The sequence below is a fragment of the Pithys albifrons genome, chromosome 3 (genome assembly GCF_047495875.1).
Source record: "Pithys albifrons albifrons isolate INPA30051 chromosome 3, PitAlb_v1, whole genome shotgun sequence".
In the NCBI taxonomy this organism is placed as follows: domain Eukaryota; kingdom Metazoa; phylum Chordata; class Aves; order Passeriformes; family Thamnophilidae; genus Pithys; species Pithys albifrons.
In genome coordinates this window covers 18207211-18234285 of record NC_092460.1, presented here as the reverse complement: position 1 = coordinate 18234285, position 27075 = coordinate 18207211, and the positions used below count along the sequence as shown (strand labels likewise).

Here is a 27075-nt window from a genome sequence, read left to right as displayed (position 1 = left end):
TGTGTAAATGTGTTGCTTGGCCATTGATATACTGATACTTCCATAGGAGACTCATTTCAGTTTCAGGAGAGTGGAAAATCTGAATATAAACTTTCAGGCAGGGGACCATACACCAGTGCTTCGTAGAGGAAAGGGTTCCTGACCTCACAGCATCCTGTGGATGAAGTGCCCCTAAGTTTTCCCATAGGTATTTGCCACAGGTCAGAAAGCTAAAATTTGTCACTGATAGTCCTACATTTATTTCCATTTCTTACAGTAGGACTAAGAGTAAATTCACATGAAACTTTTTTTTTTTCCATTTTAAATCTCAAAGAAAAGCATCTTTGCTTACAATCATGTTCTACAATGCTTTTTTCACCCCTAGACTTATCTAGATAATACTGCCTTCAGGGGTTTAAAGTTAAATTTCCATTGTAACACTTCTACTACAGCTGTATAGCTAACATGCTAAGATTGTGTGTGAAACTTCAGCATTCACAGATTTACATTTGATGGTAGTTGATTTAAAAACAAAAATCAGTGTCTTGTGCACATGCTGGCCAGTTGAATTCTGCTCTATGTGTTGGTGGGATAGTTAATATGCAAATGTGCAACTATGAACTTGGGTCATATTCAAGAAATGAAGGAAGAACTAGCTGGCAAATACTGTGCTGAAAGTGTAAATGAAAGTATAACTTACAAGTCTACACGTGTTAACGATTTGTGGTTTAACAAAGTTTTCATATATAAGTTTCTAAAGTTATTTTCCCCCATCTTTTAAACTTTGATCTCTTTTGTCTGGTAATATAAGAGTGTGTTATTAATAGACAACAAATCCACAGCTTTGTTTTCTACAAGTCTTTAATTCTCTTATATGTTTCGAAATGTAAATGATGTGATATATCAGAACTTATGTGAGGATTCAGTCAATCATCAGTTTGGCTCCTAAATTCAACTGAACCTGGAAAAGCAGTGTAAACCCCTTCTGAAGGCAGGAGTAAGTTGGATCAGATTCTCCAGGGTTCATTCAGTGAAGATCTGAAAATACCCAAGGACTGGAGAGTTTACAGGTTCCCTGGGCAACCTGTTCTGCAGTGAAGGATGTACATTTTCTGATGAAAAATACATGTATTGTCCTGAACACTTTTTGTTTTTTCTATATCTGCATCTAAAATTTCTGAAATTACTGTTATCATGAGATACCACTATCCTGAATTTGAATAATAGAAATGGTGCTGGAAATATTTATAAATTGTGTCTGTATGTGGCAGTGGCCCAGGTTAAACAGGTTTCTGGTGGTCTGTGTTAGTTCTATTTTGTTTAGATATTGTTTATTACTCAAGGGATTAATAGAAACTGTAAGATTTTTTTTGTATTTAAAGATCACTGTTGTTACTTTTTCAAATAATTAAAGTAGGAAGAGATTTGAAGAACAATCTACGTAAAATTATTCCTTCCATGTTTTTCCCCCCTCTGAAATGATATGGCTTTAAGATTTACTGGTTGCAAAGCTTATGGAGCCTAAAAAGTCCTCTCTCTCAGGTAGAAGAGCTGATGAATGCACTGGAAAAGACTAGACAAGAATTAGATTCTACCAAAGCTCGTCTTGCCTCAACGCAGCAGTCCTTGGCTGAAAAAGAAGCACATCTGGCCAACCTGAGAATAGAGAGAAGGAAACAGCTTGAAGAAATTCTAGAAATGAAGTAAGTACATTGATTTCTCTGATTTACAGAAACAAGTTGCTACTTCGGCCATAAGAGAAGATTTTATGGATTTTTTAATTTTTTATTTTTATTTTGCTATACGTATATGTAAGTCTCAATCTAGGACTTTTAATAGTTGTAACACTGTTAAATTCCTTTTAATGCATGGAAATGCAAAAGGTTTCATATTAGAAGTACTCAACAATTTACATGAGATGAATTTTTGCAAGTTGTCATTTATTACATGAAAGTGAAAATATGAACACTGTATAAATTCTGTGAGAAGTTGAGGATCTAAAGCCCTATCTTGCAGTAGGAATTCTATGTTAGAATTTCTACTAGTGTCAAATTCAAAGAAAGGGGGTTATTAACATTGTATTAATGGTGCAACGTTTATTGAATTGAACTGGTTAAAAAAAACCCAACAACCCTATTTGCATACACTTTATCACTACGTATATGTGTACAGAATGAAAAAGGAAGATAGACATATAATTTAAATATAAGTTCCTCTCCACAATAAAGGTAAATATCGGTAATTATGGGGCATTAAAGCTCTGATATGATCTTTAGAATTTGCAAAAAGAGTGAACCTGCTATGACTTGGCTGAGCTGGTAAGTATGTAATTAACAGTCAACAAAGAAAATTCACAGTTATAATTTTGAAACTGTTTTGTTGAGGGAGGAAGCCATAAATAACTTCAGCTAGATTGTTATCCTTGCATTTTAAAGGAAGTGAAATAATGAGAGAAAATGATGTTCATAATGTTATTGCAAATAAGACAAAGTGGAAATGGAGTCATACGCTTACTGGAGTTTTGGCAAAGTTTTTCAGAGTGGCTGCCATGTAATACAGGTGCAGAAATACTGTAATGGAAGCACAGATATTTCCAGTGATAGCCAAAGATTTTCTGGTTTTGACTTTAATGGGTCTGTATCTATAAAGAAAAATGGAATCACAAGTGAATTAGAGTAGTATGTGATATTATATTCTATAATGGAAACACTATTTTAGTTTTCTGATGTTCTATGTACATGCTAATTCACCTGTCATAACTCAGATGCTCAGTGCCAGTCATCTACTTTCTCCATAATGCTGTTTCTTCAAGTGCGTGCTTGGTTTTTGTCCTAATGATGACTGATTTTTTAAAAGTCATAATTCATAACTATTGAGCAACATAGAGGAAAAAAAATCTTTAATTCTGTTAATGTGACTTTTTTGATTGTGTACATACAACCATTGGAGGTGGAACCAGAGAGAACTGTTTCTTGTGGTGAGGTGGAAAGAACAGAATATGGCTGTGAGATGTCAGGGTGGTTTTGCTGGTCTAGGAGATCAGACATAGAGTTAATGAACAAAAAACCCCTATGTAAAATCACAACATTGCTAAACAGAACAAATAGATTAATGACAGAAATTGACATGTTTGTATTTTCTTTTCTTCTTTTTACTGCCTCTCTAACAACATTAGTATTGTATCAAAGAAGCAATAAATGGACATATTGTGTTGAGCTCTAGGTCTAGAAAGGACTGTGTGACTGCTATTAAGTATAAATTAAAGTATTATCAGGTTATTTAATAAGACTAAGCAACATAAATTGATGCATACATATGAATCTATTAGATACTTAATTTGTTAGATGCATAGACTAATAGATGAACTGGTTGAGAAGCTCCTCAGCATGGTTCAGCAATGTGCACTTGCAGGCCAGAAAGCCAATTTTGTCCTGGCCTGGATCCAGAGAAGGGCTGGAGCTTCTCATGGCCACAGGCTGAGGGAGCTGGGGCTGTTCAGCCAGGAGAAGAGAAGGTTCCAAGGAAACCTTAGAGCACCTTTCAGTATGTGAAGATGGTACAAGGGAGGTGGAGAGGGACTTTTTACAGGGCCATGTAGTGACAGGACAGAGAGAAATGACTTCAAAATGACAGAGAGTGGGTTTAGATTATATATTAGGAAGAAATTCTTCTGTGTGAGAGTGGTGAGGCCCTGGCACAGGTGCCCAGGGAAGCTGTGGCTGCCCATCCCTGGAGGTGTTCAGAACCAGGTTGGATGGAACTCTGAGCACCCTGTGATAGTGGGAGGTGTCCCTGCCCATAGCAGGGAAGTGGAACTTGTTGATCTTTAAGGTCCCTTCCAACCCACACCATTCTATGAGTCTGTTAGTAAATATCGTTTAAAAATAATTCTGATATTTCATTGAAGTAGTGTAATTTTTGAAATTACTCACTGGAATAAGTGACGGACAAACAAACTTCATGAAACTGCTGCATTATGACAGAATATAGTCAATATTGCTCTTTTAAAAATGACCAAGGTCTTCTCAAAAACAGATTGTAGAAGCTAGCTAAGACCCAGACATCCAAAGGCAGAATAAGGATAATTCTGTGCTGTAGTAATATGCTAAAAGAATGTGTCTTATCTCTGGCATTTTAAGATAATTTAGTAGTTGGAGTCATTGACCAGGGATTACAGTTTTTGCTGCTAACTTCCAGTTAAACAGGCATGAACTGTGTGTTTGAGAACATTTATGATAATTTCCTATGCTTATATTACATTCAAGTTCCAACCATAACTCTGCATTCTAGGCCCATCTGGCTGACACTGTCAAGATCTATCTTATTTTACTGGCCATAGTTTCAGATAACTTCTTCAATTGTCATTATGTGTTCTTGTGTACTTTCAGTTATTTAAGGAAGTTTAGAGTAAAAACGGACAGTAGCTTAATCTTGTTCATATCTGCTTGGTCTTTTTGAGCTGCAAACTAGATAAGTACCCACTAAATGAAAGGCAGTTTGATAACATCAACTTATTCTTAATTTGATGCCAATTTGTGAAAAAATGAGATTTATTTTAAAGACTTAGAGAGTAATACATTTGAAGAAGGAGAGGCATTTACCAGTTACTTTCTATATGGTTTTTTTCCAAATGTCTATTAAAAATATTACTATATTAGTTCTGGAGGAAATATTTTTGTTATGGTCATATTATTTTAGCAGTGCACACATAACTCATCCTGACATTAATGGAAGTTACGCATACATGTTAACAGGAAAATGCAACATGTGTTCAAATACATCATTTTGCCTAATTGTCTTATTGCTTTGTGCTCTTTCTATCTCTGAGCATTAAAAAAACACACGATTACTTTTTAGTTTTAAATGTGATAATTTAAAAAAAAATCTCTATTGCATAATGTGACAAAAGGCGTGTTAATGTTTTTTTTTAAATCGTATTTATCATCCATAAAAATATTTCAGTTGGCCTGAACTTAAAATTTGCTTGTTAGAAATCCATCCCAAGTCTACTTTTTCCAGACATTGTTTTTGTTTTCTGAGAGTCCACAAGTAGGAGCAGAGCCTACTGAGAACTTCACAAGGCTGGCCTAGAAAAGCTTATTCATTTTGTAATATGAAGAGCTGGAGGGCAGGAGAAGTTTCTGTGCTGTGATGTGGTGGAGTTTGTTCAGATGTTTCAGAAATGCCATATTTGTGGAGCATATTTTCATGACCACAGGCTGTCCACAGTGCTTTCATACAAATCTCCTTTCCTGTGTGGTTCTTCCTTCCAAAACTCATAAACCTGCTTGTAACAAAATTAGGTGGCTGTATGGAGAGATAAATGAGTATTTATATAATACTAAAATGGCTTTATATGTATGTATGTGAAAAAAATGCCTGCCCTCACAGAAAGTGAGTTTTACTCTATGGGAAATATCATCTTTTAAGAAATGGTCAAAATTAGTTTCCCTTTGGAAGATATAAAGTTTGACCTGGGGAGCCAATAGTCATACAGAAAGCCTAATGGCATGTGAGGGAAAAGGTATAAAAATTATTGTCACCCTTTTTGTTAGCTCAAGTTTTAAATGATATGCATTTTATCTTTGAGCTGCAAACACTAAAGATAAAAACAAAACAAAAATCCAGCACCCCCAGCCCTCTCCCCAACTTTGTTTCCTTTGGTGTTTCCTTGGTTGCAAATCCTTAAATGAACTTTCTGTGGTGTTTACTTTATTTACTGTTTAAACACAAGATTAAAGGAAAAATATATTTAATTGTGGATTTGCATTAATTTGATGATCTTGCAGTGACTTAGTTACATGTGACAAATACAGCACCTAGTGAGTGACCATGTGATTAATCCCCAAAAAGACTGAGCTTCATGTTTTAACTTGAATATCTGAGAATTTTTAATTTTTGAGTTTCAACTGTTAATTGCTGAGTGTTTCCTTTAGCTGTCAACTCAGTGTACTCAGTACTCTGAAGCTTTCAGAGCAGTATGAATGAAATCCTTGCCAGGAGTTTGAAAGGCAGTTTCCTTGCCTTTAGTAGAGTTCATGACATCACATGTGGGTATTGCTAAATCAGTTTTGTTGGAAGTGACTTTGCTCTGAAATTCACTACAAATTTCCAGAAAAAAAGTATTTTTCCTCATGTGGAATAAATCAGATTACTTAATAATGAAACATTAAAGATCTTCTAATAAAATAATCAGCTACGAGTTCTTTCATTCAATAATAAAAATAGAACATTGTTTTGCTGTCCAAAAATATATATTTTAAATTAGATTTTGCTGTAAGTTTTCTCATAGTGACAGTGTAAAATTAAACATCTCTTCATTTGTTTAAGTTTGTTCACCATTTTTTCACAGAAAATAATAAATGAATATTGCTTATCTCGGGTTTTCAGTAGGTTTATTCTTTTGGCAACACCTGTGTGTAGTCAGGGATGAAATACTTGTGGGAAGAAGGGGATAAAATGTGTTTTTCCATGAGGCATTCAGTCCCAGCAGCTGCCACTCTGTAGAGGTGCTGGACACACTGCGTGTTCATCTGCTGGGTTAGTGGTTCTGCTGCTCTGCCAGGCAAGGAGAGGGCACTTGTGTTTGCCACTAGATGCCAGTCTTGGGTGCAAGACCATGGCCTGGAGCTGCTTGATTCAACAATCTGAGTATGAGCAGCTTCTCAGGGCAAGCAGGAAGCTTGTCCTGTTGGGACGAGGATGTGCCTCATCCATTTGTCTGTCACCTGCTCTGACTGGTCCTCTCCTACTGTGTAGTGCAAGAAATTCCAGTGTGGAAAAGCATACAGAAGTCTTCCAGCGGACTTCTGAGGATGTTGCAGGGATGAAGAGGGTCTTTGAATGGATTCTGGAAGTCAGGGGTCACAGCCTAAGGGAAAGACTGTGTAAAATATCAAAAAAAAAAGAAAAAGAAAAAATGAATAATAAAAAAGTAAAACTAAAGAGTAGGAGTATGTAGGGAAGTCAAAATGCTTTATGAAGTACTAGTGGCAGAAGTATAATAAAGTTTACCATTCATCTGGTTTTCTGCAGACATACCCCCTTTTTTTCCATCTATAAATTTTACTGGAGTAGAAGTTGGGGATTTCACATCTGTGTAGCAGCTCAGCAGGAGTTGCTGCTCTGACAAGGGTTGTTGGATGTCCAGAGAATCTAGACGTGTTTCCAGCACCTGGACAAATCAGCTCATGTCCCTGCCTTACATTCTCCTATTACTATTTCCATCCATCACCATCTGACACTGACACTTGGGGAGGGAAAGGGAGAGGAACTCAACATGTTTTCCTTTATTTATGTCCTAATTGCTCTACCCTAAGAGGTTCTCTCACCCACAGGATAGTGGTTTCTTCCTCATTGCTGTGGGTACTGTGATGGTGAAAAGTCCTTCTGCAATCTCAGTGTGAGCAGTAAATTCAGTGCATCTGGAACATTTCAGAGTAATTATGTATGCAATTCACCTGCTCAGGGCAAACCCAGGCCAGGAGCACGACACTCACTGACAGGAAAATCCCTGATGAAATTGCAGGGACCCCACTTGCATGTAGTCATGAAGTTAATTTTCCTTTTTCTGCCATACAGCAGCAAGGATGAGGAAGGCAATATAGCAAGGAAGGAGAAACTGGCAAGGAGATTGAAAGTTGGAACCGCTCTTTGAAATGCGGTGAACTCACTCTTTAAAACCACTTAAAAGGAGTGCTATCCTAAACCCCTGCCTGCTCTCTGTGTTCAGTCAGGCAGCGCCTTCCCCTGCCCCCATCTTTGCAGAGAGGGAAGCAAGAAGGTAGACAACTCTTTCTCTTGCCTACACTAGAAACCAAGGTGTTTAACTAAAAGGCGTGGGCAAAGTTTCTTGGTTTATGCTCCTTTTTTAAATGCTGGTATATTCTACAGAGCCAGCACCTACCTTGGGGATAGTTCTAGGCTAAACGAGTAGTGGATACATGGCATTAAGAGTCCCTTTGAATTTAAGTTTAAGCAAACAGACCAGAGTCAGATTTCTTAGATTAATAAAGTATTCTTTTGAAAGAAGGATAATTTTGAATTTTAAATATTATTTTTACCTTTTCAGCTCTAATACAACCTATATTTGGAGAAAGGTATCTATGATAATTTCTCTAACATTTCTTTACTCAACTGATTGGATAACAGAATAGTGTATAAAGAGCTGTGAAGAAAAAATAATTTTCAGATAGCAGTTTACTATTTTTTCATAATTTTGTTAGATGATTTTGACTTGTTTCAACTGTGGTAATGTATACTATAAGCATGTTCAATTAGCAAGTTGATTGTCTCAAAAATTGTACCATTTCAAATGCAGAACACTAGACTGTTTTTTAGTAACCTGTGGACTGCTTCCATTTAATTGTAGGATTCATGCTGAGAGTGTAGAGAGTCATATCCCAAGTTAAATACAAACAAAACAGCAGGATGTTGATACAACTGTGACTTCCATAGGAAGTAGTTAGAATGGTAATGTGGTCTCCTTCTAACTTGGGTGGAAAGTCTCTTGTGACTGCTTTTGCCCCACAGACCTGTAACACAGCATGACTTGACTAACATTTTTGACACCAACTTGCAAACACCATAAAGATTAGAGAAAGCCAAATGAAGGCTCTGTTCTCTGGAACAGAAGCTTTCTTGACTAAAATGAAAAGATGTTTTTCTTTTGTAAACAATGAAAGGGCACAAAGCAATAGAATGTTTCTCTCTGTGAGAATAGAAGGAGTGAGCTGTTTACTTGGCAAAGTGCTTCTCTTAAAGACTTGTCACCAAGTTCCTACTCACTTGGGAGCATCATATGTGCAGACTAAAGGATAGTGTGCTCAGATTTTATTTTATAAATTCATAGTGTTTGAAATTGCATCAGCATGGGAAGCAAGTGTGCCATTTCTTACCTTCATTTTGTTGGGTTGCAATTTACGTTCAGAATAGGTTGTCACCTGCTATTGAAGGTTAGTAAGTGTAGGAGTTCTCCAAACCTTGATATGAGGGGCTGTGTTTTGCCTACTTTTATATGGGTATCCAAGCAAAGGAATTTGGAGCCTCTCCCATGTTTCCTGTCCCCTGTGTGAGAGTGCAGTAACAATCCTTAAAAAGCATTTCCCTCCCAGGAAGACAGTGTCTTGCTCTCTGTTATGGGAAGGCAGAAGTGCTTCTTATGGCCCAAAGGCGCTATCTGAAGGCAAACCAGAAAGAGTTCAAACATATCCTGACAACACACAGTATGCTTATAATAATTAAGCATACTTTTCTGAGCTAGAAAATGAGTCTAGCTTGTTTTCTTCATTTCATAAACATTTTGGCTTAATTATCATGCATTTCCATACATAATGTTCCCAAGAAACCACAGAAATTGAGCCTCCTGACACTCTAGTTGCACAAGTGGACTTCCAGGTTCCTAAGATCCATGTGGTTTGAGGCACCTGCAAGACAGAAAGAGTGACCTTTTGGTCACTTGATGGTAATTCCCACTCTGTATCCTAGGAGTGAACTCTGCTTTCCAGTTTTGTTGCTATTCTTCACCTGTTTTGGTACCTGGCCTCAGTAGGAAAAGAACAGTCAATGCTTCACAAGCTTTTTATGTTGGAAGTTCTACAATAGTTATTAGGGGTTTAGTGTTTTCCCCAGAACCTGAATGGTAGAGAGATCAAGGGGGATCCTGCAGCTGCTTTATGAGGGAGAGACTTAAAGGCTTTTGACTCTGGGGAGGAGGATATGTTTGAAGAATCTCAAAGGAAGGTATAAACTGAATGTAGAGCTGTTGTTTCCCTGGTCTCTCAGCATGAGGGATATCAGGCACTTGCTGAAGTTAATCAGTGATTGATTTGAAAGAAAGAAGTGTTGCTGCATGGAGTGGTTGGTTGGTGACCTTCTGGAACTTGCTTCCACAGAGGCATCAGCTGATTTAAAAAGGGGTTAGACAAATTCATGGATGAGAGGTCCATAAATAGCTACTTTTTTATACCTTTTGGTGGTTGTTATTTGACCAATGCCCTAAAATTGCTTTTCTATCTGAAGTATTAGCTCTTTCGTGCCACCTTGCTCCCTTGCACTGAAGCTCACATAGTTAATGATCAGATGATTTCTAAATGGTTTACATTTATTTATTTGTTTGTTTGTTTGTTCGTTCGTTTGTTTGTTACCGGAACTGGATATATTAAGTCAACTAATCCACTGTGGAAGGATCAACAGACACAAGTTGAATAGCCTTGTGCATCTTCTGTGCCCCTGTAGGGGATTTATATAAGTGGATTTACAAGACGATATAAGTGACAAAATGATTGGTTTAAAGAGCAGGTTATAAGTGAAATATGACAGTTACATGACATTCTCTAGTGATTGAACCACACAGAAGACAGACAGGATTAACAGTGCTTCAAGATTTACAGGTGTCTCAAACTGCTTGGAGATAGAGAGTATTCTTGTCTTTTGTAATGTGAATGAAAATTTGAAGGAACAATTGCAGTTGAAAATCATTACCTTTACTTCTCCTTTTCTTTAAATCAATCTTAAAATGCTTTTCTCTTTTTCAGTTTATAAATGTGTTAGGGGCTAAAATATATAATTTTAATCTATGATGTATCTTGATTTGTGGAATTCTAAATTCATAAGGGATGGAATAGTATTCAGAAGGCGACAGTGATGAATAGGACTATATGAAACTGAGATGGGACTGTTAGTATTCAGTGAAACATGGACAATGGCAAAAGAATGAGGGCTGGACAAAACTGAAGAATGAAAATTCAGGTGTCAAATCTTTCAAAGGAAAGGTATGGTTTAAAATGTGTTTCTATTTTCTAAGGAAGCTTATTATTTTTATCTGAAGGTAAATTACTGGGCAGTTTAGCAATCTTTTTAGATAAAGAAGAAAAAGCATATATGCTATCTAGTAAGTATTAAACACTTTTTGACTGTTTCCTATTGCACAACTTCTTTTAATTTTAATGTAAGAAAATATAAGGAATAAAAGCATTTTACTTGACAGAACAACACCATGGGACAAATTGTACTCTGAAATTACTGATCTTGACAAAACTATATATACTTTGTCTTAAACCTACCTTAAAAATGCTTTTATTAATGAAAAAAATCAATGAGGATAAAAATTACATAATAAGATGACATTTGTTTTGAAGTTCAGCCAGCACGGGAATGTGAAGGCCTCCGTCTCTGATAATACACTCAAAAGTGCAAGTGGCTCAAAAGTCAGAAAGGAAGGAGTAGGAGGCTGAAAGTAAAAAAAAAAAAAGAAGAGAAAGAAAAAGTTAGGCTTCTGTTTCATGTTTTTTTTTCAAGCTGACTGAATTACGCTCTTGTCTACTGCAACCCTCTTAGTGTAATTCCCATTGGCCTCCGTGACACCTAGGGCAGCGCTGATCAACTGCAGGCTCCCATGTTCCTACCCTCAGCCAACTCAATATGATTCTAGCAGATGTTTCTGCATTTTAAACCTCAAAATATGATGGGTCAGGGTTTTTTTTTCCTTTTTCCAGTGGCAAATCTTGCATACTTGAGACCCAAGCCATACAATTCAATGGTTGGAATTATGAGCTGAGGCTCTCCCTGGTGGGATAATGCTGAACTTAATGTAAACTCTGATCTTTGAAAATGGAGAACCAAAAAAATTGAAAGGTTTGGATCATTTAAACTAAACTAGTGGATTATTCTTGAAGATTGTATGAAAACATAAAATATGAAATGTGCTTTGAAACGTATATAATGGCGTTTTCTGTTAGAAGGAAAAAGTCTTATAAAGTTAGGAGAGAACAGTCAGAAGCAATCAAACAGGACCAGTTTTCTTAGTTGCAGAAGGGAAAGGTTTGGTTACCTTTCTCTCCTTCCCATTATTCCTTAGGTGCTGTGAAGTAAATCCACTACTGCCTTCTTCCTGTGCTTCCTCATTCCTGCCCACATCCCCAGCAAAACAAGTACCTCTCTGTGTGCTGTGGAAAAATGCATCTAAATTCCTATTGTTGAGTTTCCTGTGGTTGGGTTCTCTTGTGTGTAATAAGGTGCAAGGTGTGTTTCAAGTTTTGCAGTCTTGTGTCCAAGAGCATTCATTAGTGGTCTCTAGTGTGCCTTCTCTCATGCTTTGTAAGGTGTGAGCTCACAGGGCAGCCCTTCTGCCTGTAAGGACATAAGTAACATTTATTCTTTTTTCTAACCTCTATAATGACACCTGCAAGAATTTATTCTCCTATCTGTACCTCTGTCTTGAAATGAGTCAAAGAGGTTCACTTTTGGAGAGGGAGACACATTTGTCCTGGTGGTGTTTGAGCCCTCCCACTGAACTGGGTATAGCTTGCTGAGTTAGTGTGACCCTGGCAAGGCTGATCAATCCCCTTTATTAACACTGTGCCAGGTATAAGGGGCTCCCATCCTTCATTGGCCATTGATCATAACTGTAACAACCAGAATAACTGTTATCTGAACAATGTGAATGTGGAAACATTGTAGTAAAAAGAGAATTCTTCAAATATAATTGGTAAAATTTGGCATAGCACACAAAAATATGCTAAACACTGAGTTCCTAAGGAGCAACACCTCTCCTCTCAATGCTGTTGCTGTTTAACAGAGACTAACAGGTCATGAATTATGTGATGACAGTGGAAATTAGGCTGAGCTCATCTCAGTTTTCTCTGATTGTGAACAAAGTTGGCTATATGCACACTGGTGTACAGTGTACCAGAGTATCTCAGCAAAGTCCTGTTTAAGAAGGTACATTATATAAGTCTGTGCTACATCTTATAGTCAAGCTGTTGTGTTCAGGGTAAACATCACCTTAAAAGGACACCTTGGTTTGCTTCCATAAGGTGAAGTGGCTTCAATGGAATAGATATACTTTTCAAGGTGAAAAAAAAACTTGGTGACAGCACAAACCTCTGCAGAATATTTTTAGTGAAAGATTTTTTCTGTTGTTGGGAAGCAGAAATGTTAACATTTGGAAAGGAACTTGTATAATTCTAATAGGACCACTATGCTTGTTGTGTTGCATTTTAGTATTTAAAAGTATATTGGATGATGAAAGTGAAAGGTTTGGTATTTTTTCCTCATATTTAATAGTGATTTTCTCAAAACCCATCCAGGTTTAGTTTTGTAAATGTGTAGATTCTAATGGGGAACTGAGATTTATTGGTTTAGATTAGAAATGTAAAAATACTTTTTTGTGGTTAAACTCTTCCCAGTTTCTAACCACTCCTACCTCAAACATGTAGTTTATCGTTGTTGCATTCAGCTCTGACCAAAATTAGGCCACACAGGCCTCTGATGATCACCATATTGCTCAAATCATTCTCATTATGATGGATTATTCTTTTTTGCTTCCAAAAAAATTTATCTTGCATTCTTTGAAGACTGGCCTCTACGGTTCTCATATTCTAGGGGGGCAGGAAAATGTAGGTTAGTGTAACAGAGACAGTCATTAAATGTGCCACGTTGTTCTTTCGGATTACAGCCTACTTGAGCTTTATTATGTCAGGGAGCAGACATAGGTAGTGAGTAGAAAATGTCAAAGGAAGGGTTTATAGGAGTGAGGGGACTTTGTGGTGGTTCTGTTCAGCTGTCTCCATGTGAGGCTTGTGAGGAGAGTGATGCAATTGGTAGGAAGAGCTTTTAAATTAAACTGAACTTTTGCTGGCCCCCTCCTCTCCCTGTGCCCCCTTCCCACTAAAGCTCCAAAATTCAGAATTTTCTTGTCTCTATTAGGAGATTTACTATGTTTGATAACTGAGGAGTGTTTTTTTGTGAGCTGGACAACTTCATCCAGGTCTTGTATAATTATCTTGAGAAAGGCTTTTTAGTTTTCTGTGTGGTCCGTAAACAAAAGGCAAGCAGTTCACAACTTTAGAGAGCCTTAGAGCAGGAGCTGGTGCTGGGACTAGTGTGAATTTAGTAGCAAAAAGTAGAGCTTGTTCCATAATACCTAAAGAATAGAAGCCCAAGAAGCATGGTAGATCATCATCTGACATCCAGCAACCTGATACCCTCTCAGCAGAGTGGAAAAAACTCTGACATTCATGAGCTTAAAGAAAGGGACTTTTCACTTAATGTAAAATGTTTAAACTTGCAACAGGAGTGAAAGAAACTGGACTGCTTTCCAGCAGTGTTTTGGGTGCCCATTACCCTCCTTGCTCACCTGGACTATTTTTGACAAATGAATGAAAACTGGCAAAATGCAAACAGGCTATTTTCTGGTTCTTGTGGCTATGTAGACATGGATACCCTCAAGCTACCCACTACTGCCCCTCCCTGTCTAAAAGAATACCACAAGCATCCATTCAGGATGAAAATTACCTACAAGATTTTTACAGTTGTATTAAGAAATAGAATTTCTATTCTTTCGTCTCAGAATAATCTCCCTTCAACACTTCAATAGTGGTATGTTTTGTTTAGTCTAATGTAGGTTTTTGGTAGTATCCAGTCTAAAAATGAATCTAATTAACAGATGAATTTAGGAAATCCCTACTGTAATTTGGCAACTAAATGAATGGGGGATATCAGTATATGACAAGCAACTTCCACTTAAGGCTAATGTAACTATTACCTTATTAGAAGTGCAACTTTACACTCTTCAAATAAAACCTTTATTGAATTTAAAATATGTAGTTGACGAAGGACTAGCTGAACTTATGGGAAATTGGCTTTGTGAAATTACGCCGCCTTTATTGATAATGACTAGCTTTACAAATGTTTATCTTAATTATGTTTTATTGTGATTAAAAAGGATAGCAGATACTCTGCCTTTTTTTGGAAAGTGAGCTGTTGGAGCTTTTTCTGTTCAAGACAGGGGTAGGGTATGGAGAAAAGTGCAGCTCAAGGGAGGAGGCCCCTCACAGGCCATATGAATCCACTTACATGTAAATTGCTTGTCTCTATGAATTAGGGTGAAGGTTATGAAAGAACTGCATTTCTGTGTTTATTGTAGGATTTTTGACAGTCTCTTTCCTCTTTCAAGTAAATTTGGCTTAAGTCCACAGTCAGTACAGTTTTAAGTAAACTCCTCTTTTGTTACATTAACAAGGTTATAACATCACTGAGGCAGATTTCCAGCTGCATGAATTGAGGCCTGAGTGTGCAGACTGAGGGATAATTAAAACCTTAGGGTGGGTGAGTTAAACTACCAACTAAAATTGGATAAAAGGCTAATTGTCCATAGCAACATAATACATGTTTCTAAATACCTGTGAAATAAAGATAAATATCCGTGGTCTTTTAATTTCTTTTTTGAATGCTCAGGTTCAGTTTATATTTTAAAAATCAAGAGGAGGTAAAAAGCAAACCAAAGAATTATTCCCCAGATATTGTTGTGCTTAATTATTAATTGAAAAACAGAGTTCTTTTGAAGACTCCAGTGATTTTCTGACTTTACAATTCAGGAAGCATTTTTGTGTAGGAAGTATGAGCCTCGCTGTGTGATACAGAATATCAGAATGGACCGGCCGGTGCTTTGTCAAAATTTGTCATATCTCTTTTTCCTTCCTCCTTTTTTTCATTACCGAGAGTGGAGTTACATACCTTTGGTGACCTTCAAGAAGATGACATAGAGTCAGGCAAGATGATACATTACCACAAAGTTAAAAAAACAGAATGGGTTGTAATGGCAGCTTGTCCTGAACTAAATGGATTGTGAAGGCCCATTTGTTATTCATTAGGAGCAGCAGAGCAGATTACTGTTCTGCCTGCACAGGGAGCCTTTAAACTTCAGGTCATTTTACACTGGTACCCTTGTGGCATGGACAGCATTTAATACATTTTTAACAGCTTTTACATTTCCATGGGTTGCAGCAATGCTTGTTGAATCATTTCTCTAATGAAGGTGTTTTAAAGAAGTTTAGAGTTACTTTGGGGAAAAAAACAGGAAAAAAAAAGGAAATAATTGGGTTGATGAAGTGACTTTATATACTAAAGAGCTAAGCATGCAGAACACATTGCTCTGGAGCAATGCATGCTGATCCCCACTGCTACAGAAGTGCATCCCTGGGGATCTGTGCCTTTTTGTTGGTGGTGGTTGTATGTGTGTTTTTTAAAATGTAAATAGAATTAAAGTTGTTTTCTTCACAGTGCTCATTCTTGTGGGAAGGAAAGTCTGAGGATAGAAGTTCAGGAATATTTTCTTGTGATATTTCTGGGTTGCTCAGGATTCTGGAGAGCATCCAACATTTTGGCACATTTTGGGAAAGTGTGCATGCTGTCTATCCTGTTGAATGTGGGCATCTAAGGAACCCACCATAAAATGAACATGGAGTGGAGGGTAGAATTTTACTGATCAAAATAAAAGTTGATTATTTCAATGCTTCTCACATGGAACAGTGGTGCTGTGGAAAGTCAAAGCAGAAAGGTAGATATCAATATGAAACATCTGAAAAAGTAATTTTTTTTTCAAAAATGCTGAACAAATATAAAATTTTGTTAGCTTGAAGAATGATCTGTACCTGTAAAGAGTGGTTTAATAACGCTCATTAAAGGAATCATTTCACAAACTAACGTTTTGTTGTAGACCATAGTCTCTCATGTGCCTTCAAATTATGTTGTGGATTTAGCTGTCAAAAGCTAAACTACAGTGACTTTATTTTTGTCCAGACAATATTGGAACACAAAGGATGCACTGAGTTTCAACAATTATTTAAAAATAAACTTAATTAAGAAAATGATGATTTAAATGTACAATGGTGTTTCTCCCCACAGCCAGTCCACCCTTTATTTTCTTTTCCTTGTACAGCAGATTAACAGCATTTGTTCTTTATTTCATTGCTAATGGCTTTCACTACAGTTGTTTCTATTGATTTTGCTGTTTTATGATGATAAATTTTGACAAAACACATGTGGATCGTGTATTTTGAACCAGCACCTAAGGAAGAAAAAAAATTTACATATTCTTTTACAGCAGAATTGGGATTTTTTCGCAGATTTTGAACAATATGTATGTATGTATGTATGGCCAAACTTCGTGAATGAAGATTCGGGAAGGGCTGTCCCCACGTGGGTGTGCCCTTCCAGCCTGCGCAGTGGATTTTAGATGAGGCTCAGCGTGCGCAGAACTGGCCCCACCGTTTAAGTCCTGAGGTTCATCTGCCACGGCCGAGCGAGCTTGGACAGTGCCAGTGAATTCCTCAGGACTAGAACCTACAGCACCCGACATTTCCCAGGAGGTCTCCCATCCAAGTACTAATCCGGGACTGACCCTGCTTAGCTTCCGAGATCTGACGGGATCGGATGTCAGGGAGGCATTTAACTGCCCCTTGAACAATATGTATTTTGACAATAAAAGGTTATGCATCTTTAGAAAATAGCAAACTTTAACATTAAAAATGCAACAATGATTGCTTTAAAGAACAAAGAGATAATAGAATGTAAGAATCTGTGAATTAAACTTCTTTAATGTAAGTTTAAATGTTCAGTTGCAGCAGCATTACTGACTTTTCCTCTAAGAGAAATATTTGTCTCCTTTTACCTTTGCACTATCTTCATGCAGTCATTTCTGGTTTGTGAACTAAAGCTGTTTTAATGAAAACTACTTTAATCTCTCTAAGGTTTTACAAGTTCTTCACACATGTGGAAATATAGAATGGCAATATATGTCCATAAAATATAATGGGGTTTTTTGGTCAGAAAATCAACCCCATCACTTTTGTTATTTTAGATTTCTGAACATGAAGTGGAGAGACTGTCATCATCCTATGTCCAAGTAATACCCTTAGAAAGGCATACTTTCGTTTGAAGAACTGAGCAATGATAACAAAGAATTCTGTGAAGGCCAGGCATACTTACCATAGAAATTCTGGGCTATGGTATAAATTCCATTTTAATTTTTTTTTCTAAATACTTGTAATTAATGATAGTCATATTTCATTGCCTGAAATGGTTTGCGTTTCATTTAGGATACCTCACAACTTTATTTTCATGCTTGTAACTTGTTTTCCAAAAATGTAAAATAAAGAACACCCCTGCAAGAGGAGAGTTCCAATATTGAGGTTACCTTAATTAGAAAATTATGTTAATGAAGACACTTTAATGTTTCTCTGATGTAGTCCCTTTAGCATAGAGCTCTCTCCTAAGCAGAAGTTTGTACTCTCCCCAAGTCTGAAGCTACTTCTGGTGCAGGACTGAGTCAGCCATCTCTGGGGCTGCCACTGCTTGGCCATGTTGTCAGCAATGGCAGGGAGGTTTTTGTGGTAACTGTGATCAATAAAACATGAAGTAGCCAGAACAATTCCAGTGTGCCTCCAGAATATCCTCTGCATTGGGTGTCTCTAGGATGGTCCCTGTGACACTAATATGCCAGCTGAGGCTTAGAATAATTCCAGATGTTTGTTCTGCCACTGGAAAGTGATACATTTAGTCACCTGTTTTGATTCAGGCAAAAATTCCAGAGTTTGGGCAGGTTAAAAACAAATCAAAGCAAAACAAGTGAAACAGGCATAACCTCCTGTACACTGGCACTCATCACACAGTTCATAGTAGTGACTATTGAATCAAGTAGAGACACTGGCAAGAGAAAAATCTTTCCGAGAAGGGACGCTCATAGTAACTTCCTGTTACATTGACTCTGTTCAGACCTACAAAACTAAATTAATATTCACTAAAATAAGACACTAGTTTGTCTTAGCTGATCTGCAGTTATTTTTGAGTTTGCCTTCTATAAATAATGTTGGAAGAGAGTTTGGTTGTAGAAGTGTTCACAGAACCACTAAATTTTAGCTTGTTTTACATAATGGTGACCAAATGTGTGCATCCTTGTCTGAAATGTCATTATAAAAGTTGTCTATTCCAGTCTCTGGAAAGGCACAGAAAAATCCTAGACACAGGTGATAGGGAAGCCTACTTTTATAAGAAACAGCTTCTTTTCTACCCTGCATTTGTTAAAAGTAGCTGGGTTTTGAGATAGACTATCTGTGGTAACGTAGTGTATATTCTTTCTGAAATGCTGATGTATTTTGTAGGGAAGCGGTAGTAACAGTGAAAAGTCAATTGTTAATGTCTGGAAAATAGATACATGGATTGTCTATGAAATGTCAAGGCACTGGAGGGTTTAAGTCGTATGCCCTTAAGAAATTTTGACAGTGACTGACTCCCTTAGAGTCACAGATGTGACAGTCTGGGGTTAGCAAAGCGTGTTTTCTTAGGGACAATAATAGAGGTGCCAGCTGTTGTCAGGAACCATCATGTCAGTAACATGTGAATAAATGTGGTTGATAACTATTACATTAAAATTTCTAATATCAGAGATAATTTTTTTCTCTTTAGTGGAAATGAGCAATCTGATCTTAAGCTAGTTTGTAACTAGGGTTTAGGTCTTGTAAGAGAACAAAACAAGCTGTCAGATTTCCATGGTGAAAAGCTTCTGGTTAAATGAAGTGAGCTGCAAGAAGCAATAGGCATGACACAGTCGGGCAGAGACAGATGTGCAAATGAATAACCCAAATTAATAGCAGGCACCCTTAAAGGGTCGGTTAAGCTGCCAGTTGAGTGTCTGTGTCTTTTCTACCCACTAGTACATCAGCTCATAAAAATTACAAATGAGCCCAATAGCAGCAAGAGCCTTAAGATCTAGTTCCTAATTAGGGAAACTTCAGAGCAGCATTTCCTATGGCTCCATGTCTTTTTCTACCTTTTAAGAAAAGTTGTTAGCAGGACTATATAGAATGAGTTCTTGGGGCAAGGGAGAGAAGGTAGTGGAGTGAATCTATAAAAGAAAGAGTTTGTCTTGGATTACTTTGGCAAACAGTACACTTAAGAGATTTAATGGTGAAAAATATATTACATTAATACATTTGATAAGTGTTTTTTGTATGGTAGAGATGAACTGTCTTGTGTGGTTTATATTTTTGTTCATGTTGTAGCCCATGGAGAGCAGGACTGTAAGTAGATTATATGTGGCATTCTGGTTATTAGCTATTGGTGTAGCAAAATCTCCTGTTTTGTACAACTGGGGCCAACCTAAGGAAAAATCCAAGGATGGCTTTTCCTGACAGTATGGAAAAGTTCATGAACTGTTGTGTGTGTGGTGTTGAAACTTAAATAAAGTTGCAAATTTGGGGTGGGAGAAAATGCTCTTTTCAGAAGTTGAAAATAGAAAGACAGGGTAGAGCAAGCTGGGAAAAAACCCCATCAGCATTCAGTTTTAATTGATTATTTTTCCTGGAGATGTGTAAGAGCTAACAAAAAAAAAGTGAGATGGACAAGTAGAATGAAGAGAAGAGGTCACTGGTCAAGAGGTACACTACGAGTTGTTCAATTGTATGATAACTGGAACTGATAAAGTTAGTTAAGGGGCATTCTAGCACTAAAAAAACAAGAGGATGTAAACAACTTTGTTTCCTTTGTCTTCCTTCTGAAATTGCCCAGTGAAAGCTAGAGCTTGCTTCAAGCACTCTCTCACAATTTATCTTCTCTTTGACCTTCTGTTTGGATACACTGCCTAATATATAGCAATTACCTCAAAGCTATTTGTAGTCATCTTTTGGGATCATATGGCTAGTTATGTGAATCTCTTTTTTTAAAAGTTGGAATAAAAATTGTTCTGGGCAAAACAACCAAAACCGAGAATTGTAAAACTGGTTGCACATGTGTTTAGTGTAATGAAATTTATGTCTGACGCATTCCCTAATGCTACATAATAGATCATGATGATCTTACTCCTGTACAATGTAATCTCCTGTGTGTCTGGGTTATCTGACTGTTAGACTATTGTTCACATTGATTTGGGTGCTTCTTTCTCTCCTTTTTTCTTTTCTCTTGTAAAGAGTAATCATGTTACATGTTTCTGTATTTTCTTTTAATGACCTGATTTATGCTCATGAGCAGCTCTTATGAAGGTATTTGTGTTCTTGCCCAAGGTGATGTACTCTGTCCCTTCCCAAGTTCTTTGACTAAGCATTTATGCACGCCCATGTGTAGAAGAAAGGACCTCCAAGCATGAAAGATCCAGATAACAACTGCATTAAAGATTAACAACACACATTTCAAGTTCTTACAGTGATGTATTCATTTATAAACTTGTACGATTCACTTCAGAATTTTGTTCATCCAGTTTAAAAAATTTTTGTAATTTTTTGTGTCTTTCTACATCCATGAAACACATACATGCACACACGTACATTTTGCATTTGTTTGTCAGTGATGTGAAAGACCTTTTAACCCCCTGCTGCTGTCTAATATGGCCAGGAATTACTGCTTTTAGAGCACTTATTGACCCGACGGAGTCAGGAAAATCACATACTTTTAAAATCCAAGGTTTTCCATGTCAGGAATATTATTCATTAGCAAAATTGTTCATTTATCTAAATTTGTACTTAGCCTGTGTTTAAGTACTTCCTATAGGTCTGTAATTACCAGTTGACATGCCAATTCCACACCGAGTATCAAGAGATTCTGAAGCTTTCCTCCCTCTAGGGAACCTCAGAGACCAGGAAACATATTGGGTATTCAGAACAAAAGTAGTTGTATCACTTCACTAACTTTACAACATTGGTAAAATTATTTAAATTATTCCTATTTAAGGGATAAAAGTATTTATGTTTCCTTACCTGTCTTCTCTATGCAACAAATTTGTTAGCTACCAGCTTCATACAGAGTTTGTTTATGTTTGACACAGAAGAGATGGCCTGCACTTTCTCAATCATCTGCTGTATTTGCATAACCTTGCAGAGTTAATGGCTGCCATTCTGACAAATTAAGCTGGTTTCCTATGTCTTTAATGGATTAAGTCCTCTTGGACAAGTTATGCTTTATTTTAATCCATGAATAGTGTTTGCTAAGTGTTTTAAGTAATGCATTCATTTGTATTCTGTCGTTATTTGACCTGTATGCTAACAACATATATGTGATAAATACTTAACAAATATGGAACAGACCAAGATTGTAATACTTATAAAGAGAGAATATAAAGATCATCAATGCTTAATAGAAGAGAAAAATCATGTAAGTTATGCTTTAATTACTGTCAAATATTTGAAAATATTTTGGCTATGAGAATAGTCATACTTTAAAAGTTTTGATTACACTAGACTAGAATTATACTCAGCTCTTGATTCCTGTCATGACTTTTAAAAATTACATAATTTACTCTGTGTACTCCAAGTGTAGCAGGAACATTGCAGCATATGGCACATGTGATAAATGAGTTCCCTGACAGCTGCAACATACATTGGAGTTGTCAGTATGTGTAAACAGGTTAGAGCCAGAATATCTGAGCAGAAAGTAAGTTAATGTTATAAATTCCTGAAAATGCCATCCTTTGCAACTAAGGTTGTATTTAAAAATAACAATCTGTGTGAATCCCACAGCACTGAATCTGAGGCAATATCACCTACTGTTTTATAGAGTACTATTTTGATAATTTGAAAATGATCCATAATGGTCATATTCTTGAAGCTTTCTGGTGTGGTAGAGAGGTAGTGCTTCTGCAGTTTTTACTCTACAGATAGCTGGAGGTATAAACCTGTTTCTCATGTAAATGAAACTTTTTACTGAAGTTTTTTTTTCAGCATGAGAATTAGGCAATGCATTAATTTCAGACCATGCATTTCCTACTTCACTGCCTGCGCATGTCTCCAGAAATGCATCTGGGTGTTGGGTGTGCAAATATGCACCTCTGTTAATCACATTGGCATTAGTTTAGATAAATTAGATTTTTTATCTCTGTGAAGTACATTTATGTGATGTATTGGTGGTGTTTGGGTGTAGGTACATAGTATAGCTAAATGCAGAGGAATTGTTCCAGGCTACCAGTGCTTCATTCAATTCAGTAGACCACACATATACTGCATTATGATTTTTATTTTTTTTATGTAATATGTCAGATCTCTGGCAGTGTTCCTAAGTACTGCTTGTTTTGCATGCACAGTCTTAGAAGCTAACTCTTCTTTGTAAGCAAATCTGAAAATTCTGTTTCTTCCATATAAGTTCCAAGCATGAGATCTCTCCATGGACTATAGAGTAAAACAATGCTACTTGTGAGATATGACATAACAACAAAATATTAAACAGGAGCTTAATTCTCCCCATCCTCCTCTGGACCATGACAGTAGGCCTCCTACTGGGAAACACAATGATCCATTATTAAAATGACAGCCCCACCTAGGGAGACAACAGCCCAATTCAAAGAGGAGAGCCAAAAGCGCTTCCACTACCATCAGCAGCAATTGAGATCAGCTGGTGCACTAACAATCCCTTGATTTAAACATCTGGTGGCAGGACTTTCTCACTGGAGGTCTGTTGACTGTGGAATTCTCTTACAGACACATACATGGTTTAACAAAGCCAAAGTTTTGTTATCCTCAGGGTACAGTGTCAGGCTGTTTCCTTTCCCAGGCAGAAGCATTTGCTGAGGGTTCCACTGGCATCTAGTGCTGCATTGCAAGGATTGTCCTGGAGGGATACACCAGTGATGCCCAAGGATGAGCTGCTCCACCATGACAGTTTGTGTTCTTTACCAGCTCTCCACAACTAGCAGAGCCCTTGAGGGAGTGCAGGGTTAGAATATCTCTTATTCTTCTATGGGAATTCATCATTTTTGCACATAATCTGCATTTTACAGAGAGGTGCACACAGCAGGGAATTAGGAAAGCAGGATGTATATGCTCTCCTGTTCTGTATCCTAGAACTTATGTTCAGCTGCTCAGTTTCTCAGGGTGCTTCTTTCATTAAATTCCCAAAAATGCAAAAACTTCATTTTTGTTTTGCAAGTGTAATTCTGCAATTCTAGTTGCTAGCTGGATCCCAGCTATAAAATATGTCTGTGTTAAATAAAATATTTCAAAACCACTTGAGATTATTGTAAAAAAATAAACAATCTTACTACAAACAGTCAGGCTGCAGTGGCACAGACAAGACAATGAATTTATTTTGCAGTTGTAGCCAGTTGTCATGCCTCGTGAAGGAAGGATTGCTGTTCTCCCAAGTCATCTCTGGACACTAGTGTTCTTTTTTCCTAAAAGTTGAGTGGTTTTTTTTAGAATCAGGTGAAATTTGCTATCTCCATTATTTATTTGGTACTACTACACATATTTTAAATTACGAGCTCCTAAATTAAACATACCGTGCCTTATTTCATGTCATGGTTTATTTCAGCATGTTAGGAAATTAAGACCACACAGAGGAAACACACAGATATGTGAATCAAGAAAACTCTGAAGGAAGAATTAATAGGTATCCCTGGGGTTATGATGTAGCATGACAGAGCAGTGTAACACCAAACTAGTACTATAATGTAGGTACAAAGCAGTACAATTCCTCGTTTCTGCCCTCAAATCTTCCACTCTGCTAAGTAAACATAGGAAAGAAGTTTAGCTGAGGAAGATAAAAATTGTGTATTGACTTCTGAGTGCTTCTTGAACCCCATTTTAGCTGCTTATCTATGTGATGAAAATTCATTGGGAAGCATACGATAAGGAGATGCTGCTACTCTTAAACTGTCTGTAAAACTTTAAGTGTAACTACAGACTAGAATGCATTGGAAACTGTGAAAGGAAAAGCTTAAGTGAGGAAAATTAGAAATGTTTTCTGTGCTATTTTTGGTTTGTTGTTAGAGGCAAACATTCTTAGTAGCCCAGTACTAAAAGCTGTATAGTGCCTTAAGTTGTGGGGGGTTTTTGTCTTTCTGTTCTCATGATTTGCCTGTTAATGTAATAGAAAAATTGACCCTTGTGTTACAACCACCCTTGGTCTGAAGACTGTGGTAGGAATTACATGCAAGTGACTTTCTTGTATCTCTCTCAGCTACACAGGAATGGGAAAGACAGGGGCAGGACACCAGTGCATTTACATTTATGTTCCTTGAAGTGATGATTAAATTAAGACTTCTGTTAATTTTAGGAAGCAGATTAAAAAAAAATAGCTTGGTTACCAACTACTCGTGGTTTTCTGTTTAGTTTCTTTAATTATTTTTATGTACTTTATGTAGCTAAGTTTACACACATTCTTCTCAGTGTAACTGCTAGTTTATATAGAAATAAATCAATATACTTTTTTATGTTAGAGGGAAATATCATTTGACAATTCTGAAGAATACATGTTGTTGCCATTTGTGGAAGACAAATATTTAAAAAACACAGGTGAATTTCACACTAACAATCTTCAGTATAGCCTTCACTTAGGTTTTTTGAAATTTGTTTTATTTTTATACTAGACTGAACATTACGACACATTACTTTTAATTTTCTTTTGCCTTTTTCTTTGAACTCAGTACTGTCCTTTTGAACAAAAGAAACCAGAGCAGCACAGGGTAAAATTGTTTGTGTATTTAGTGTGTAGAAGGACATTTATTTCTTACTTTATGTGAGAGATTGTGTTGATTGTTTTGGGTATTTAAGATAGTACTCTATTTATTTCTGGAATAAAAGAAGTCCAGGCTTAAAAAAGGGCATAGAATTTTTTTATTAACTCCCACTGAAAGTATTTATTGAATACATACAAGTAAAAAAATAAAATGAAAGCAAATAGAATCCAAAATATTCTTGCAGTCATATTATCAAACTTAACTAATACCCACTCTTACATAAAATAAACACCAAGCTTCACCACCTTCCCTCAGGCATAGTTAAGGAATATTGGAATGTTGTTCCAAAATGGCACGTGTCTTTGCAGTTCTAATATCATCATTATCCAATAGATGCTATCCCACAAGTGGGAAAACAAAAATGTATTCCAGAGCTTTTTCTGCTCTCTACATGTGTGGTAAAAAAATTCCATGCACCACATGTCTCTTCACTATATCTATATGGTGTCTGCCAAAATAAATATTTTATTCCATTTATTTTTAGTTGGTATTGCACAGGTCCTCCTAAGATTAAACAGTCAAAGGTCAAATAAGTTGAGATGAACTATAGTTTTAAAATAGTTGTGCTGCTCATAATTATGTGTGTAGAGGTTTTCAGATATATACACATACACGGACATACAGAGGTACACATACATATTTGATTAAAAGCTGAGGATGTTTGCTCAGCAGAGAAGCAAGACCATCATTATCTGATTGTACATGGAATCCAGTGGCTGCTAATCAAACCCGGGGCTGCATCTGGTTAAACATACTTGGCATAGACTCGTTACAATTGGAGGTTTTGCCATGTCAAGGGAATCTTTCACTCAAAGCAGCGACCCATATTGTACTGAACAAACACATGAGTTTTTAATTGAGAACAATAGCTTAACAAACCACTTCCCAGGACCACTGAAAGAAAAAAAATGTGCCTGTGGCAATTCTGGCACTGAACTGTGTTTATTTGAATCCATTTATTCCAAGCCAGGGTTCAATATACCAAGCAAATAAAAAAAAATTAAAGTCAACATAGAAAACAAAGTTAAAGTGAGAAAAACATAGTATGCTGAAATGTAATGCCAATTTGTGACCAAAATACTTATGATTTAGCAGATCTGTGTGTATATGCTTGTGCCCTCTGCTCTCATAACTTTTAAACCTGAAAATCTGCACTTAGATTATTTTGTTTCATAGTGTATGAATTTCACAATGTATATAGCTATGATGTAGTATATATTTACATTATAAGCTGAGCATTGAATATAGCTTTTGTTACATAGAATTTATGCTACGTCTGTATTTCACAATACAACTTGATGTAAATTATTGTATATTTAGAAATAGCTGGAAATGGTAACAGGAGTGTAATAAACATTGAGGAACAAAATGCTTACTTTGGGAGGTTAGGTGTTATATACACTAGCCAGCACCCAAAATTTTCAACTAGTACATATGGTATTCTAAATTCATTAATATCTAAAGTCTATGTTTGATCATGTAAGTTAGACCAAGGCAGAGGACTGAAAAAGAACAGAAGAAACATGACACAGTATTTATGATACTGGAATAAAGATTAGAATATTTTAATTCTCTTCTCTGGTTTTCTACAGCTTTCTTAAGATTTTGAAGTCACAGTTTAAGAATAATTTTTTTACCCAAAGTTTCCAGTAGAAAGATATTATCATCTGCTGATTACATGCAGCTCTAGGTAAAGCTGAGTACTCAAAAAACCCAAGGATCTAGGTTAGTAGAGACTTTTAAAGGTTCTAATCCTGCTTTTTTTTTTTTTTTGATTTGTCATCTTGACAGTCTTATACTCAAACCTTTAATTTTTG

The 27075-nt window shown here is 36.6% G+C and overlaps 1 protein-coding gene across 9 annotated transcripts in view; it reads left to right on the top strand.

Annotated features, from left to right (window-relative positions):
- ERC2 (ELKS/RAB6-interacting/CAST family member 2) overlaps positions 1 to 27075 on the top strand; it is a 418320-nt gene that overhangs the window by 210569 nt on the left and 180676 nt on the right. For all 9 annotated transcript variants that reach the window (XR_011697331.1, XR_011697333.1, XR_011697332.1 and 6 more), the window contains one exon: positions 1522 to 1682. Coding sequence is in view for 2 of the 9 variants with exons in the window: in XM_071550773.1 (XP_071406874.1) it covers positions 1522 to 1682 (161 nt within the window). In the remaining 7 variants the exon portion in view is untranslated. The remainder of the gene's footprint in view (positions 1 to 1521; positions 1683 to 27075) is intronic.